Consider the following 17,905-nt stretch of genomic DNA (forward strand, 5'->3'; position numbering starts at 1 on the left):
ATTCCACCAACTTCACTCTCCATTCTTCCTATTGTACATATTTGTAAATCTTTCCATTTGCTGCAGTTATCATATATAATAGCAAAGTTCCATAAAATGTCTCCGTTTGCTTGTCCATTAAGCCAAAATGAAACACCACTGATTTCAATTGTACATATATTTTTAAAATCTACTGCATCAAAGTACATACTTGATCCCAATATTCTAACTTTTTCACATCTCCACTAAAGATGAAAAAAAATGTTCCCTCAGTCTCATTCGTCAAGACTCTGTGCTGTTGTGTTAATTTTTCACAATTAGCACAATGCTATTAACTCTACTTCTTAATGCCATCGATTCAAGGAGAGTAAATAAAATAACAAGATTAAGAGGAACCACAGAATTTTTCAAATCTGCTCGATGCAGGATTTGCTAAACCACACTAAGTAAAAATGTCCTTTTTATTTTGCTATTTGTAAAACTGGCACCTAATAAAAACAAGTGAATTAATTTATTATGTTGCAAAGTTAAGACAGATCTTGGGGAATATTTCAAAGAAAGCCACGCTAGAATTAATTACTAAGAGTTGTGGCAGAATATCTTAAAACAATTCAGCAAAAATGGATAACCAAGTAGACTATTAAATATGGTAATTCTGTATACATTCTATTTTGATTCCAGCCCCTCCAATACAACTCAGAAGTTTTGAAGGCCAGTATGGTCTCTTTTAGAAAATTAAGAATGATAATAGTTGGAAATATGATTTTTGCATCAAACCCCATTTTATGTATTGGTCCAATTCTTTGTGCCACTGTTTATGAAAGACTGAGTCAAGGTAGGACACATATGAAGCAGTGGTGGGTTTCATATTTTTTTACTACTGGTTCTATGGGCGTGGCTTGGTGGGTGTGGCGTGGCGTGGCATGGCATGGCTTGGTGGGCGTGGCAGGGGAAGGATACTATTAAATCTCCATTCCCACCCCACTCCAGGGGAAGGATACTGTAAAATCTCCATTCCCTCCCCACTCCAGGGGAGGGTTACTGCAAAATCCCCATTTCGTCCCAATCAGCTGGGACTCAGGAGGCAGAGAATAGATGGGGGCGGGGCCAGTCAGAGGTGGTATTTACCAGTTCTCCGAACTACTCAAAATTTCTGCTATCGGTTCTCCAGAACTGGTCAGAACCTGCTGAAACCCACCTCTGATATGAAGAATGGTAAAGCAGCTGGTGGAACCACTGAAAATTGCCTGAGAGGACAAATGGAAAGAACAGAGCTTTTGGCCTTGAGAAAAAATGGCTGAAAGCAAGAGCTTTATTATCCATCCATCCATCCATCCATCCATCCGTCTATCTGTCTATATCCTGCCTTTACTATTTTTATCAATAACTCATGGCAGCAAAGATACCTTCTTCCTCCTATTTTCCCCACAACAATCTTGTGAGGTGGGTTGGGCTAAGAGAGAGTGACTGGCCCAAGATCATCCAGCTGGCTTTCATGCCTAAGGCAAGACTAGAACTTACAACCTCGTAGTTTAAATACTGGTACCTTAACTACTAGACCAAACTGGTACGTGCGTGCGTGTGTGTTTAAAATATCAAGATGGCAGCCATGATAGTGTAATTGAAATCCTGTCCCCTTTTATGTGTGTGATGCATGCAATGCTTGTATAAAAAGGGGCCTGGGTTTTACCAATCTTGATTTTTTTTTTAACCTTGTGAACCAAAACGAAATATAAAGTCAGATCCAGCCAGCACAACCCAAATACAGGGAATTATGGGACATAGGCTAAAATACCTGGAAAACATCAAGTACCGAAATCCTGCTCTACGATGCAGTTTATTCTAATTCTTTTAAAAAGTGCTATTTATTAGTCTTCCCTTTTCTGTAAAAACAAAAGAAAAGGATAAGATTTGTGAGACAATATTGGGGTTGCTGAGTTCAGAAAAAGAAAAATCAAATAAGGCACTGGCCATTCAGGATGCAAAAGGACATATTTAATCTGTGCAACTGATTTCATAAATGTGAAAAACGGCTGTGAGTTGCTTTACTGTTGTAAATCGAGGACTGCTTGACTGCTGAGGAATTAAGAATGCTGAATTTATACTGGAATGATGGGGAGAAGGAAGAAATTATGCTATAATTTCTCATATAATTATGCTGTCTGGGGAATTCTGGGAGTTGAAGTCCGCATGACTTCAAGCTGCCAAGATTGAGAGGCATTGTTCTAGAGGCTTCCTCAAATAACACACCACATGGCTTAATTATGTTGAAATGATTAGTACATTACATTAGGTGATTACATTAGACACACACAGCAGTGACATAACAGTTTAATTAACTTCATCTTGACTTGTATTTATTGACGAAATATCAACCAGCGCTAGATATAAAGGAGGAAGAGCAAGGGAAACGTATCTTCTCCTGATAAAATTTATCTTCAAAATACAGGAAGAGAAAGTATCAATGGTGTGATTTCTACCTGGTTTTTGCTTTTTAAAGGTGTGGAATTTTTCTGAGGAAAAAATGGGGAGGGACTAACTCCAATGTTTTTTTTTCCTAAGATAAACTACCTAACAATTGCTCAGGCTGAATGCAATAGAGCATGTTTCCTTTCTCGGATATATTTGCTTATTTATCAAAATAATAATAATAATAATAATAATAATAATAATAATAATAATAATAATAATAATAATTTTGTGATGCATTTTTGAATGTTCAGTTGACTGAGTTTCATGTTTAATGAATAAAGTAAATAATAATAATAATAACTTTATTGCCATTGTACATGTATACACAGTATACCCATACAAAGAAATTCACTTAACACCCAAAGACTAGGTCCAATACAATAACAATCCCCAAACACACCCCCACCCACCACAAATTCTCCACCCCTAAACCACCCAACATCCATAAAACAGACCAAGTAATGCCGTCCAACAGCTCACTGAAGTTGGCCCTTTAGTTCATTGTTGAGTGCAATTATAGCTCTGGCATAAAAATTATTCAGAAAACGTGTGGTCCGAGTTTAATTGTTCTGTATCTTCTGCCAGAAGGCAACAGTCCAAAAAGATTGTAAGCAGGATGGGAAGAGTCTCTGAGAATGTTATGCAACTTTCTCAAACGGTGAGATTTGAAGATGTCATCCAGGGCTGGTAGCCATTTCAATCACAAAATGACTTTAACAATAGCAGTAGCACTTAGACTTCTATACTGCTTTACAGCCCTCTCTAAGAGGTTTACAGAGTCAGCATATTGCCCCCAACAATTTGAGTCTTCATTTTACTCATCTCAGAAGAATGGAAGGGTGAGTCAACCTTGAGCCTGGTGAGATTTGAACTGCCAAATTGCAGTCAGCCAGCAGTCAGCAGAAGTAGCCTGCAGTACTGCACTCTAACCACTGCACCACCATAGAGGTACAGGTAGTCCTTGACTTACGGCAAGTCACTTAGTGACTGTTCTAAGTTACAACAGACCTCCCTGAGGGTAGTTATGATCCAGATTTGAAGTGCTGATGGTCACTTTCCCTTGTAGTCATGTGACTGCTAGGCCACAGTTAAAACCGTTTACAATGTCCTGCCATCACATGACCGAGCTTTACCGAGTTTTTGCTGAAAACTGGCATTCATTTCTCTTTTTTGGCAAAACTGTGTCATAGCGAACCATGGATCTGTTTAGTGACCAAGGCATTTGCTTAATGGCTGCCACAAAAAAAGGTCATAAAATCAGGTCATCATATGGATGACCTGAGTTACGACCGTCACATGTTATGACCATGATGGACAGGCTCCATTATGGTCATAACTTGGGAACTAACTGTAGGTGGCTTACACAACTGGATTAAAATATCAACTAAAAATAACGATCAGAATCAACACACAATGTTCAAATATTATGAAGGAAGCAGGAATAGTCAATATTTTAGTAGTAACCAAAGGCTGCTTGTAACTTTGTGGGGGAGTGAAGGCTACAAAAGGCAAAAAGTTTGAATCTTACAGATGGGCAGTACGGTCTTGGGGATGGGGTCGTTTCCTAACTTTGTTACAGCTATTTCAGGGCATACACTACAGTTTCCTTGTGGTCCTCAATTCAAACTAGCCAGGAAATCTGCCACTTTTCATTAATTATAATCAGGTTTCTGACAATACAAAAGCAGAAATCAAGGGCTGTTTTGGACAGAGGCTCCAGTTGCTCACTCTTGTGCTAACCCACATGATCTATCTGTACAGTATATGGATTAGCATGTTGTGTGAGTGCAGCCACAAGGATCTGTCAGGCATGGATAAGGATTGGGATGTTGTGCAAATCTAACCAAATGGAATTTTATTCCATAAACCATGGTTAGCCATCCAAAGTGTCATGCAATATGTGAAGCTGGTGGGAATCCTAGAAGAACCATATAGACATCTGAAATGGCTAAGGACTTTTGAGTTTATCAAGAAAGAAGAATACAGAGTCATGTTCTGTTTATTTCTTTCAAAACCCGATAGGCTGCTATTTGTCAGAAGCTTGAAAATATTCATGTAAGTTTACGCCACCGTGTGGTGTGAGTTTTCAGCTTAAAAGTTTAATGAAGGAGCGCGGTGCTCACGAGGTTAGAACACTGGGTTGGCGATTGGCAGGCTTGTGTTTGAGACCTATTGCTGCTATGGGGTGGGATGAGCTCCTGTCACACGCTCCAGCTCCTGCCAACCCAGTGGTTCAAAAGCAGTGACCATGAGTAGATAAATGGGTACCACTTCAATGGGCAACTTCACGGAGACATGAAAGGAGCCCCCAGCTGGGTGTCCCCCTGGGCAACAATGCTGTTGTCAGCAAATCCTTTCCTCACAGAAGCACTTTGGTGCTTCTGGCACTGAAGTATTAGTATTAAAGGGGTTAACAAACTTAAGGAGAAAAAGAGATCCATTATTATCTACTAGTTCCAAAGGAATTTGAAGCCTCCATAACTAGGAGCGATCAACCACTAGATTGCAGTTGCTGGGGGAAATGATAGGGAAGAGATGCTGCCTTCATATTTTCTATGTAGGTATCTGATTGACTGTTGTGAAACTGGACTTGAGGGACCCTTGCTCTGCTCTAGCAGGACTTCTCTCAGTTTCTCTAGGTTGACGAGATTTCTTTTGCTCTTCCAGTGACAGGCCAAGCCAGTGAGGAAATGGTTGCTGACTGTGGCTGAATCCACAGCTGCCAGAATATGCAGCCCAGGGGCCTTCCTGGCAGTGCAAAGGCAGCGGACTGCGCCAAGGAGCTGATCACCACGTTGTGCACGGGGGTTGTGGCCGGGAGGCATGGTGACAACTTTCAAGATTGCCGTGCTGGGTGCTCAAGGGGTCGGGAAGAGTGCCATTGTCCACCAGTTCCTGTACAACGAGTTCAGCGAGGTCTGTGTCCCCACCAAGGCCCGCCGTGTCTACCTACCTGCCGTGGTCATGAATGGCCATGTTCACGACCTTCAGATCATGGACTTCCCGCCTATCGCCTCTTTCCCTGTAAATACCCTGCAGGTAGGTGTACATCCCACCTGTCAGACTTCATAAAGGATACTCTCACTGCCAGCTATAGGTTGCTCTGAATGAGGTGGGCAGTGTCAGCATCCGAGGTCTTCCAGGTGGCTGCTCCTGTAAGTGGAGAGTTCAGAAGAAGACTATGCCCAGTCTTCCCGAAGTAGATTGAAAGATCCGTGGCCATACTCTGCATTTCCATGGAGAAAAGATTAGAGGGAGTAGCTCATGAGGTATACATGCTGTCGGGGGGAGGAAAATCCTCCATCTACTCTTACACCTCCTCTTAGAACATATCCTTGGCTATGTATGCTAGGAAAATAAATAGGGCTGCACAAAAATGTGTTTAGCAGATTGAGTTCTAAATTTTTTATCTTTGCATTAATTCTTTGGCTTTTCTTTGGGCTTGTTTAATCGGAAAATTAAGGCTGATAAACTCAAGCTGAAGTGGATAATCAGGTTTTCACAACTGATTGAGTGCAGTTACTTTAACCCTGTACATGATCTGTGCTGTGCCAGATCTGGATTAATTCTAACATCTAAATCTAACATCTGGATCATAGACTCTTTTATAATTTTTCACAAATTATAAAATCCCTCTAATGATCCAGTTTACTATTTTGTGAAGACCAGGCCACTGAGTAATACCATTGGTGCAAATAATTCCATTGTCTCTTTTCATGAGAGCAAGAAAAACTTCAGCAAAAAACTGTTAAAACTGGGGAATAACTCAGGATATTCTAAACAGATGTTTGACCACTCAGCTGTCATCTGTTTGTCTGCCTAGTGACCTCCAGAAGATATCATACCTGCAATTTCAATAGCAATCTTGGTTGATCCAATATTAAAACTATCCAAATTTAGCAAATTGTGGGAATGCTGGTGACAAGGTTAAGCATGTTATCTGAACATAGCCATTTAGTAAATCCTTATAAAAATGTACTTCTCTCTGAGAGGATCTGTCTAGGTTTGTTGCTAAAAGTTGACATCAACTTGACAGCGCATAATCCATCAGTTGATAGCTGCATAATAAAGGCCATTATGGTCATTCTCTAATCCAGGAGAGGTAGGAAAGGGTGGAGAGAAGCAGTGAGTTCACAATTAAGCATGGATTTCAGTGAGGGTCATCCAGATCAATGTTCTTAGCTACCACTGTCCAGGATGGATCATTTATCTGGGTTTGGTAACAGAGTATCCAGTGTATTGTTTTTCAGCTGGCATATTTTGCTTTACATCAAAGCAAATGATGGATCACATGATCCTGATCTATATTCACAGCATTTACCATCAATCAAGCTGGCTAAAGGTCCTGGGTATTGTATCTGAGCAACATTCTTTCAATCAGCCATACTTTGTGGGGACCTTGATGCTCTCTGAGCTCAGTGGTGGGTTCCTCCCGGTTTGGCCCAGTTTCGCTGAGCCAGTAGCGGTGACGATATGACGTCACCGAACCGGTTCTGCCCCCCCGCCCCCACATTATTCTTACCTTTTATTTGGCCCCACCCCCAATCTATTGCTGCCTCCTGAGTCCCAGATGATGGGCTATAAGGAAAAAACCTGTTTAAAAACTTGCCCCGGGGCTTCAAAGGGCCGCCCTACAGCTGATCAGTGGTAAAAGGCAGTTGGGTGGTAGACCGGTGCCTCCAAAAACAAATGAGTAGATCGGTGCCTGCAAAAATAAATGGGTAGACCAGTGTCTGCAAAAATAAATGGGTAGACCGGTACAGCTCTGCAAGCAGTTAAAAGTTTGGTAGACCAGTACCTCTGCAAAATCCTAAAGAATTGTCACATGACCATCAAGACCATCAAAATCCTAAAGAATTGTCACATGACCCACAAAATAAGCCACGCCCACAGAACCAGTAGTAAAAAAATTTAGAACCCACCCCTGTCTGATAGTTTTCTTGCAGTCATTTCATTACCATGCTAGGTAACATCATTGATTAGCCTAATTACCTTGCACTGATACCTAGTTACCTTGTACTGATGATGTTACCTAGTTGGGTAATGAAATGTCTGAAAGAAAACCACCAAGCTCATAGAGCACAAAGGACCTCACAGTTCAACCCTGCCCTATAAATTTTATCTTCTATCAGCCATACTTTGTATGGCTACTTGGTTTTCTATTGGTTATAGACAAACTTGAAGGACTTTTAATTAATTTGATAGGAAATATTAGGTTAATCATCTCTCAAGAAAAAACTGCCTATAGTCTTTTATATGGCTGATGGACAAGCAGCAGCAAGGTAGATGGACTAAGTCACAATGTCTATGAATGCATAGTTGGAAAATCTGCAAAACCAGGTTAGGGACAGATTGTCATGGAGAAAATCTATGTGGTTGCTTGGAGTCAAAAGCGATTTGATGGCACATACTCAAATAATAATTTAACCAATAAAATCAACATTGATCATTTTCGTTCAATCCTTTGCAGGATATAAACTTTGCAGGATATACAGTGATCCATTTTAGCATCTTTGTGAGTTATAGTTGAGTCGCCTTAGCAGAATCCTTCGCATACTTATTCAGTAGTTTCAGTGACTCCTGCTCTTTGAAAAAGTGGATGCAGCGCTGTAGGTTATAATAAGGCTCTTTTCGTACATTCATAGTTTAATCTATAGTGTTGTGTGCAGCAAGCTTAACAAGTCCAGCAGCAGCTTCATTATCATAAAACACTAAGTTTGATAGCCTAACTTTTTATTGTTTTATTGTGGCTTTGCATGATAAAGGAACTGGATTATTCATTGTATTATGCACATTAAACAGGCTGAGCATCTTACATGAAGCCAAGCTCATGAAGCCACAAGGAACAATATAGAATAAAATAGAATTCTTTATTGGTTAAGTGTGATTGGACATACAAGGAATTTGTCTTTGGTGTATATGCTCTCAGTGTACATAAGGAGAATAAAATACATTCATTAAGAATAAAAAGATACAACCCTTAGTGATAAGGTTACTAAAAAGCTATCAAATCGTACTAGGAAACAAGTAAAAACAATATGAATTGGAAGATACAAGCACATGGTTATAGTAATAAGTGGGAAGATATTTCCCATTGCATTTTAACATTTACTCTACCTGCTCAGAGATGTGGAATGCTCTAGAAAGGTCCACAGTACAATACAAATTATTATCATTATTATTATTGTTGTTGTTGTTGTTGTTGTTATTGCTGTTATTATTATTATGGTCGTGGTTATTTAATGGCAAGTGTTTTAAGTTTTAGTCTCATGGTCTTCTAGCAGTTGCCTGCCTTTATAATTTTAAGAAGATGCACCTGTTTCTAGCTCTACCATCACCCCTCATTAAATGCTGTCCCACTTTTTTAAGGACAATCTTGTTCCCTTTGTGCTTGCCATTTATCAAGCCACAATAATTAGAAATGCAACAGATGGAGATATTAGATATCTCAGCATGACAATATAGCAATAGGTGAAAATGCAGATGTGAAAAGTTTTGTCTTGTGCAATTTTAAAAGGGTGGGAAAAGCAATCTCAGAAGAAACAGGGACAGAGTTTGCCTTGACATTAGTTTATTTTGTCTTCCTTATTAAAATGAAAAACAAATGTATAGTTCTTATATGGTATATATAAACACATTTTCAGAGGGAAGCTTGTGGGCATGTTTCAAAAATCTCAGAAGCTTGTGCTATGACATGCAAAGAGGAAGAACGACTGGGGGTTTTTGGTAGAGAAGTCCTAAAGATGCCTTTTTCAGGAGGCAACTGGACTTTCTTGTTTTTTCTTTTGAAGATGTTTCACTTCTCATCCAAGAAGCTTCTTCAGCTCTGACAGGATAGTGAGGAATGGAAGGATTTATATTCCTTGCAGACAGCTGGTAATCTGCATCCTTTTAGAGGGTCGTTGAAGCCCTTGGAGGTTTATCTGTGTCTTCAGGGTCACCTGAGTAGTGCTCCTGGTCCTGTCTGCAATTTTTCCTCTGGAAATCCATTCCTACTCCCACACCATTCAAAGGGGGTCCATCCCAAATTGTATAGCTAAATGCATGTAGAGATTCTCAGTCATCCAGGTTGCCCCAAAGGTGCCTTTTCATGAGGCAACTGGACTTTGTTTTTTCTTTTGAAGACGTTTTGCTTCTCATCCAAGAAGCTTCTTCAGCTCATTATAAATATAAATCCTTTCATTCCCCACTGTCCTGTCAGAGTTGAAGAAGCTTCTTGGATGAGAAGCAAAATGTTTTCAAAAGAAAAAAGAAAGTTCAGTTGCCTCCTGAAAAAGCACCTTTGGGACAACCATGACCTGGATGACTGAGAATCTCTACAGACTTTGGGAGAGAAGCTTTCTATATATATAGCTCCTTGCGTCTCGATTTAGCTGACTAACACAAATGTTTGCCAAATTGCATGAAATTGTTAACTGGTTGATCCAGTGTAAAATGCAAATTTTAGAAATTCCCCTCCCCTCCACACCCCTGGCTTTTTAGCTGTCATTGCTCTCTGTCTCCAAATCTTTGTCATCCTTTATTAATGCAATCAGTAATCATGAGGACTGTCACTTATCAGATAATTAATGGAACTTAATTCAATTAAATCCAAATTCACTTACACAAAAAGTAATCTTGAATAAATGCTTCCTTTCTTTCAAGATTATACCTGCACTCCAAATTACCTCCATCATCTGCTGCTTTATAAATGCAGGTAGTCCTTGACTTATCAAGTTACAACAGACTTCAAAAGTCCATAAAAGGGGCTTACAACCTGGATTCGACGTTCCAAAGTCTGCAGCCCTTCCCAGTCATGTGGCATTTTGTGGGTTTGGCATTTGTTCTGCATTTATGGCTGTTTGTGGTGTCTGTCAGACCTGGAAGCCATCTTTTACATTTGGGCCTTCAGGCCTGCCACATATTATTCTGTGGGAAAATGGGAGGGAGGATTGAATAGAGATTCGGGTTAATGTCAGGGTGCCAAGTAACACCCCCAACAAAAGAAAACTCCGAGGCTTGAATTTCCTCAAAGTTCCATTTTATTGAAAATGTCATATTGGCATATCATGGAACCCTGACAGTGTCCTTCAGTCATGTGACCAAAATTTACGATGTTTTTGCTGGAAAATGCCATTTACTTTCACAGTATGGCAAAAAAACCCACCTCCCCCCTGCCCCATGGCAGCACACAGGTCTCGAACACAAGCTTGCTAACCTAAGTCTTTGTCCGAGGGAGGCCACTGTTCCTCAGATAGCCGGATGTGAGTCCCTTTTTGTGAAGTGGGGTCGTGGGGTACAGATGGGTTTGCTGACCACGTACCTGGCTCCCTGCCACATGGTGGCAACCCTGCCCGAGCTACTCGACATTATCGCCGGAGTGGCGGTGGAAAAGCCCCAGGGGGATTTCAACTTGCATCCATCGTTGAGGCGTCAGAGGTGGCTCGGGAGTTCATGGCTTCCATGACGGCCATGGACCTGGCCCAATTAGTTCAAGGCCCCACTCACACCGGGGGACACACTCTGGACTTGATTTTCATCTCTGGTCAGTGGTTGAATGATCTTGGCAGAGGGGATTTAGTCATCAAACCCTTGTCATGGACAGATCATTCTCTCCTTCACTTAGACTTCCAAGCCGCTTCCCCCCACCATAGGGAGACGGAACCGACCAGATGGTTCCGTCCCAGGCACCTGATGGACCCCGAAAGCTCCTGATGGAGCTTGGGCCATTTTCTGAGACCCTGGCACATGACTTGACTGAAGACCTGGTGGTCGCCTGGGAGAGTGCGGCTGCCGGAGCTTTGGACCGCGTTATGCCTTTGCGGCCTCTGACCCGATGCCAATCTCAATTGGCTCCTTGGTTCTCCGAGGAGCTGAGAGAGATGAAGTGTCGGAAAAGACACCTAGAGAGCATTTGGAGGACTAGTCAATCCGATTCTGACTGGACACTGGTGACAACTTATATCAAGACCTACCTAGTGGCGATAAAAGCGGTGAAATCTAACCATTTTTCCGCTCTTATCCCATCTGCAGAGAACCACCCAGCCGCTCTGTTTAGGGTGACCCACTCCCTTCTTCGGGGCGGAGTGCGGGAAGATCCCTTGCAGGGTTGAGCTGAGGATTTTGTGCAATTCCTGCATGATAAAGTCGCTCAGATTCGGGAAGGCTTGGACTCCGACTGGGTGAGTCCAGGGGGGGGGAGACGGGGGTAGGTCTTGAGAATATTACCTGGGAAGAGTTTGACCCTGTGGCTCCTGAGGACGTGGACAGGATTCTGGCTAGGCTTAGTGCTGCCACATGTTTATTGGACCCGTGTCCCTCCTGGTTGGTACTGGCCTCCCGGGAGGTTACACGAGGCTGGCTCCAGGGTATTATAAATGCTTCTTTGAGTTTCCTGCTGCCTCGAAAGAGGCGGTGGTGAGGCCCCTCCTCAAGAAGTCCTCCCTGGATCCGGCTGTACTAGCAAACAGGCAGGGGTACAGCACAGAAACGGCATTGGTTGCATTGGTGGATGATCTCTGGAGGGCTCGGGACAGAGGTTGCTCCTCTGTCCTAGTCCTATTAGATCTCTCAGCGGCTTTTTATACCATCAACCATGCTATCATGCTGCAGCGGTTGAGGGGGTTAGGAATAGGAGGCACCATGCTGCGGTGGTTCTCCTCCTTCCTCTCTGACCGTTCGCAGTTTGTGTTGGCAGGGGGGCAAAGGTCGACCTCGAGGCGCCTCGCTTGGGGAGTGCCGCAAGGGTTGGTCCTCTCGCCCCTTCTGTTCAACATTTATGTGAAGCCGCTGGATGAGATCATCCATGGTTTTGGGGTGAGAGTCCATCAGTATGCTGATGACACCCAGCTGTACATCTCCACCCCAGACCACCCCAATGATGCCCTTGATGTGATATCCTGCTGCCTGGAGGCTGTGCGGGTCTGGATGGGGAGAAATAGGTTCAGGCTCAACCCTTCCAAGACCGAGTGGCTGTGGCTCCCGGCATCCCGGTATAGTCAGCTGGTGCCATCGCTGACTATTGGGGGTGAATCTGGGTGTCCTCCTGGATGCACGGCTGTCTTTAGAAGAGCATATGACGGCCGTGGCCAGGGGGGCTTTTTATCAGGTTCGCCTGGTACGCCAGTTGTGGCCCTTTCTGGATCAGGACGCCTTGCACATGGTCACTCATGCCCTTGTCACGTCCCGTCTGGACTACTGCAACACTCTCTACTTGGGGCTCCCCTTGAAGAGCACTCGGAGGCTCCAACTGGTCCAGAATGCGGTCGCGTGGGTGGTTATGGGCGCGACTCGTTGCGCCCATGTGACACCTCTCCTGCGCGAGCTGCACTGGCTCCCAGTGGTCTTCCGGGTGCGATTCAAGGTGTTGGTTACCACCTTTAAAGCGCTCCATGGCTTAGGACCCGGGTACTTGCGAGACCGACTTCTGCCACCAATAGTCTCCCACCGGCCAGTCCACTCACACAGAGAGGGACTCCTCAGGGTGCCATCGGCCAAGCAATTTCGGCTGGCGACACCCAGGGGGAGAGCCTTCTCTGTGGGAACTCCTGCCCTTTGGAACGAACTGCCCCCGGAAATACGCAAGATCTCCAACCTCCGTGTGTTTCGCTGTGCCCTTAAGACCCTACTGTTTCGCCAGGCAGGGCTAACTAAGTAATTATTTTAATTTGGGACTTTTAAATTGGGGGTTTTAATCCGGGCCGAAATTGTCTAATATTTTTAATAATTTTAAATTTTGATATTTGTATATTTTTTGTTTCAATAGGCTGTACACCGCCCCGAGTCCTTCGGGAGAGGGGCGGTATAGAAATAAAATTATTATTATTATTATTATTAACCTCCAACCCAGCATCCTTAACCATGTGAGCCACCGTGCTTCTTCCTTAAATTATTCTAGTTTAAAGGGGTAAGAATGGTACTATTCTTTAGCCTTATGAGTGGGCTGAATAAAGGCCATGCAAAGTATGGGGGGATACTTTTGACCCCCGTTTCCTGGAGGAAAGAACCCCAATTATATCGAAGAGCCTTAGGTTTTTTTCCTCTTTCCTTAAGCTTTCCTTGGGTTTCTTCCACATTTCCTCCACCCCCAAGTATTCCACGAAGTTTGAGTCCCATCCCACCAAAAATGAATCACAAACATCCTAACTCTTGTTTTTTCCAGGAAGATGGATTTTATCTGGGGTTGGAAGAAGTTGATTTAAGTATTGTCTTTGTTAGATTTCCCTTCTCACAGATGTGCAACACATTAGGGGAGCCTATAAATCAAACAAATAACTAAGCAACAGAAGAACACCATCATAATGCTCAATCAGATATATGAGCTCAATCATAATTTGGCTATTGCACCAACAGTGTTATTAATCATTTTTCTAGTGTCCATAAGTGTTCTCACTCAGTGGTAGAGAACTGGATGAGCCAAGAGCATTTTCCTCCCATAACTATCCCATGGGATAGTATTACTCACGTCTCACTGCATTTGTTTTAGCAACACAAACCTGGTCATTATGAATCCCATTATGAGATTATTATTTAATTGAATTTGGCTCCTGTCTGTCTCCTAATAACTCCAGGGTACTAGGGCATGGAGGGTAAAGGAGCTGGGAAGCAAGAATTGCTACCAATAGAAACATATGCAGGTTTTTTTTTTTCATATCCAACTTCATCACTTTCAAAAGAGACATTTTGCCATATGTTCTGATCCACAGAAATGAATTGGTACAGGTGCGTATTAGCAGGAACAGCATGAAATAATTGGGGGACGGTGCCAATCTGCCCTGGCACTAAAGCGACACACGGAAGTGCACACAGGGCAGAGAATACTGCTTTGCTTAAGACATTTTATTTATTTCAATTTGCTGAATCGTAATTCATATGAATTGTACACCAAATAAGAGTTGGAAGACACCACGAAGGTAATCTAGACCAGAGGTCTCCAATCATGACAACGTTAAGACTTGTGGACTTCAACTCCCAGAATTCTTTGCTGGCTGAGGAATTCTGGGAGTTGAAGTCCACAAGTCTTAAAGTCGCCAAGGTTTAGAGACCCCTGATCTAGACCAACCTCTTGCTCAGTGTAGGATCCATTGGGGCACCTCTGATAGCCCCTGTTTGAAGACATCTAGTGAAGAAGAACCCACCATTTCAGGTGGCAGACTGTTCTACTAGCCTTATACAGTCAGAAAGTCCCTTCTGATGTCCTTTTTGAATGTCTTTGCTTGTAACCTTAAGTCCCTGCTTCTGGCCCTCCCCTCTGAGGGAAAGAGAAGTAAATCTTGTCCCTTTTCTGGATGGCAACCCTTCTGATATTTGAAGATTGCTGAGTTCGCCTTTTCTGAATACCAAACATACTCAGACTGTCAACTGTTCCGCATTGGACTTGATTACCAGGCCTTCTGAAGATTCAGTGCATAGGGGAGGAAAAAAAAATAATGAACTATGATGTCTTCTACTAACAGGAGAGATAATGGTTAGATAACGACTTGTTAGGTGGCTTTAAAAGTTGATTAGATAAAATTCACTGTGAGGTGGTTAGTCTGCCCTTAGGAGGTTTCCATGCAGTCAGGATGACCTATAAGAAAACATTGTGCTGTATAAATTGGCAAGGTTAATAAGCATTACAATTAATTTGTTAAAAAATGAATAAACTACAAAACCATCATGGCTTAACCAATGACCTGACTAAGTGAGGAAGCAAAATCTTAAGGTACATTATCCCTTGAGGCAAAAATAGTCCTTTCTCAAGCCAACACATATACAGTAATCATAATTGTCAAAAACAGTTATGTTTATTTCAGAACCTAAGATACAAAAATCATATGTGTGGATTTTTCTCCTTGGCTATATATTATTATCATAATAATGTGAAATCACAAAAATGTGAAATTCCAGCTGCCAATTTTTTAGCTGGTGTTGGCCTTCATTTGCATCAAATGATTCCCAAGAACCTAGGGAGTCCTAATGTATCAGCGTAGTATATATATGGATCCAAGCAGTGTGGTCTTTTATAATTGACAGGTGGAAATTTTGTCAATGCATAGATGTTCTAAGTGCTATTCAAGGTCTTTTGGTATGGCACTCAGTATGCCAATAACCACTGAGTCCACCGCTGCCAGTTATTATGGTTGGTTTTTATTATTGGTTGCATTGTCTTCCAGATATTTAGTCTGGATTTAGTATCCTTTTCTAGGATAGTTAGATAAGATCCTTTGATGGTGTTATTGCAAGATGTAAGCTGTTTGAAATAAAGCTGCCTTTTGCAATTGACTGATGGTGATTTTGTCAGTTGTAATGAAGTTCAAGTGGTGCTCCAGTTGTTTTAGGATTACATCCTAGACACCTAACAGATAGTCCTCGGGTTACAAACACAATTGAGCCCAAACTTTATGTTACTAGATGAAATAGTTGTTAAGTGAGTTTTGCCCCATTTTATGACCTTTTTTGCTAAGTTGTTAAGTGAATCATTGCAGTTGTTAAGTTAGTAACATGGTTGTTAAGTGAATCTGGCTTCCCCATTGACTTTGCTCGTCAGAAGGTCGCAGAAGCTGATCACATAACTCCAGGGCACTGCAACCGGCATAAATATGAGGCAGTTGCCAAGCCTCTGAATTTTGATCATGTGACCCTTTTTGGATGCTGCAACGGTCATAAGTATGAAAAACGGTCATAAGTCACTTTTTTCAGTGCCGTTGTAATTTTGAACGGTCACTAAATGAACTGTAGTAAGTCGAGGACTACCTGTATTACTATTGGTATTATTTATTATTATTGAAATATTCAGCAGTAACAAATAAAGTGAATAGCCATGACTGTCCAGGCATGATGATTAAATTCAAGTGGTAGAGTAGCAGATATAGATAGAATAACAGAGTTGGAAGGGGCCTTGGAGGTCTTCTAGTCCAACCCCCTGCTTAGGCAGGAAACCCTACACCACTTCAGACAAATGGTTATCCAATCTCTTCTTAAAAACTTCCAGTGCTGGAGCATTCACAACCTCTGGAGGCAAGTTGTTCCACTGATTAATAGTTCTAACTGTCAGGAAAATTCTCCTTAGTTCTAAGTTGCTTCTCTCCTTGATTAGTTTGCACCCATTGCTTCTTGTTCTACCCTCAGGTGCTTTGGAGAATAGCTTGACTCCCTCTTCTTTGTAGCAGCTCCTGAGATATTGGAACAGTGCTATCATGTCTCCCCCTAGTCCTTCTGCTCATCAAACTAGACATACCCAGTTCCTGCAACCATTCTTCATATGTTTCAGCCTCCAGTCCCCTAATCATCTTTGTTGCTCTTCTCTGCACTCTTTCTAGAGTCACCAGTTCAATTCAAATCTTTATTGTCAGTGCACAACATACGTACAATGAGATTGGTTGAGCTCCCTCAGTGCACCCACCCACCCAGCACAATACAACTCACAGTGAAGACAGAAAATCCCTAACCCAATAAATCATATTAACAAAACGCCCAGTCCTATTGCACCAGTGTGAACATGTTACACATTGCACCGGCCCTGCAGTCCATCATACTACATACTTATGATGTTATTTCTCATTCAGGAATCTGACAGCCCACGGATAAAAACTTCTGCCTGTTTGTGCAGCTGGCTATACTTCTATATCTCCTTCCCTATGATAGGAGGGTAAATTTCATTTTTTCATTTCATTTCATTTTATTAGATTTATATACTGCCCTACTCCCGAAGGACTCAGGGCGGTGAACAGCCGGAAAGATAAAACACACAAACTACAAAATTTAAAAGACAATATAAAAACCCATTAAATAATTTGGCCCCAAACAATTTAAAACACCCCTAATGTTTTAAAACCAATTTTGAAAGTTACAGTTAAAAGGGAAGTTAGGCCAGGCCAGCCTGTTGAAATAAATAGGTCTTGAAGGCACGGAAGGAGCGTAAATCCGTGATCCTCTGTATCTCCGGGGGGAGCTCATTCCAGATAGCAGGTGCCCCCACAGAGAAGGCTCTCCCCCTGGGGGCCGCCAGTCGACACTGCCTGGCCGACGGCACCCTGAGGAGCCCCTCTCTATGTGCGCGTACTGGCCAGTGAGAAGTGGTGACCACATCTTTTTTACATCATGGCGACCAAAACTGGATGCAGTATTCCAAGTGTGGCCTTACCAAGGCATTATAAAGTGGTATTAACACTTCATGTGGTCTTGATTCTATCCCTCTGTTTATGCAGCCTAGAACTGTGTTGGCTGTTTTGGCAGCTGCAGCACACGGCTGGCTCATATCTTTGTAATTTAGCCCTTTGTGGTTCAAGGGGTGAAAAGGCAGGGAGGAGGATTTTTTGTGCTACTCACGTAGAGCACGGGAAAGAAAAGATTGCTGTATAGTCTCTCACTTTGGAAGAGGATAAGAGGGAAGCTTTACATGTGCAAAAGGAAGATCACTGAACGAAGTAGATGAGAGTATAACTGATCAACAAGGGCAGATTTGAATGACACCTTTAGTTGGTCTTCTGCTTTA

General features: G+C 42.4%; 1 protein-coding gene across 5 annotated transcripts in view; it reads left to right on the forward strand.

Annotated features, from left to right (window-relative positions):
• The window catches only part of RASL10B (RAS like family 10 member B), a 49,243-nt gene that overhangs the window by 9,600 nt on the left and 21,738 nt on the right, over positions 1-17,905 (forward strand). For 3 of the 5 annotated variants that reach the window (XM_087883412.1, XM_034420937.3, XM_034420939.3), the window contains one exon: positions 5,119-5,490. The exons of 1 other annotated variant lie outside the window; for it this stretch is intronic. In XM_087883412.1, the coding sequence (XP_087739538.1) occupies positions 5,275-5,490 (216 nt within the window). In that variant the 5' untranslated portion in view covers positions 5,119-5,274. The remainder of the gene's footprint in view (positions 1-5,118; positions 5,491-17,905) is intronic. One more of the 5 variants, XM_087883414.1, reaches the window with a different exon arrangement.

The sequence above is a fragment of the Pantherophis guttatus genome, chromosome 1 (genome assembly GCF_059756535.1).
Source record: "Pantherophis guttatus breed Tessera chromosome 1, ASM5975653v1, whole genome shotgun sequence".
Lineage (NCBI taxonomy): Eukaryota > Metazoa > Chordata > Lepidosauria > Squamata > Colubridae > Pantherophis > Pantherophis guttatus.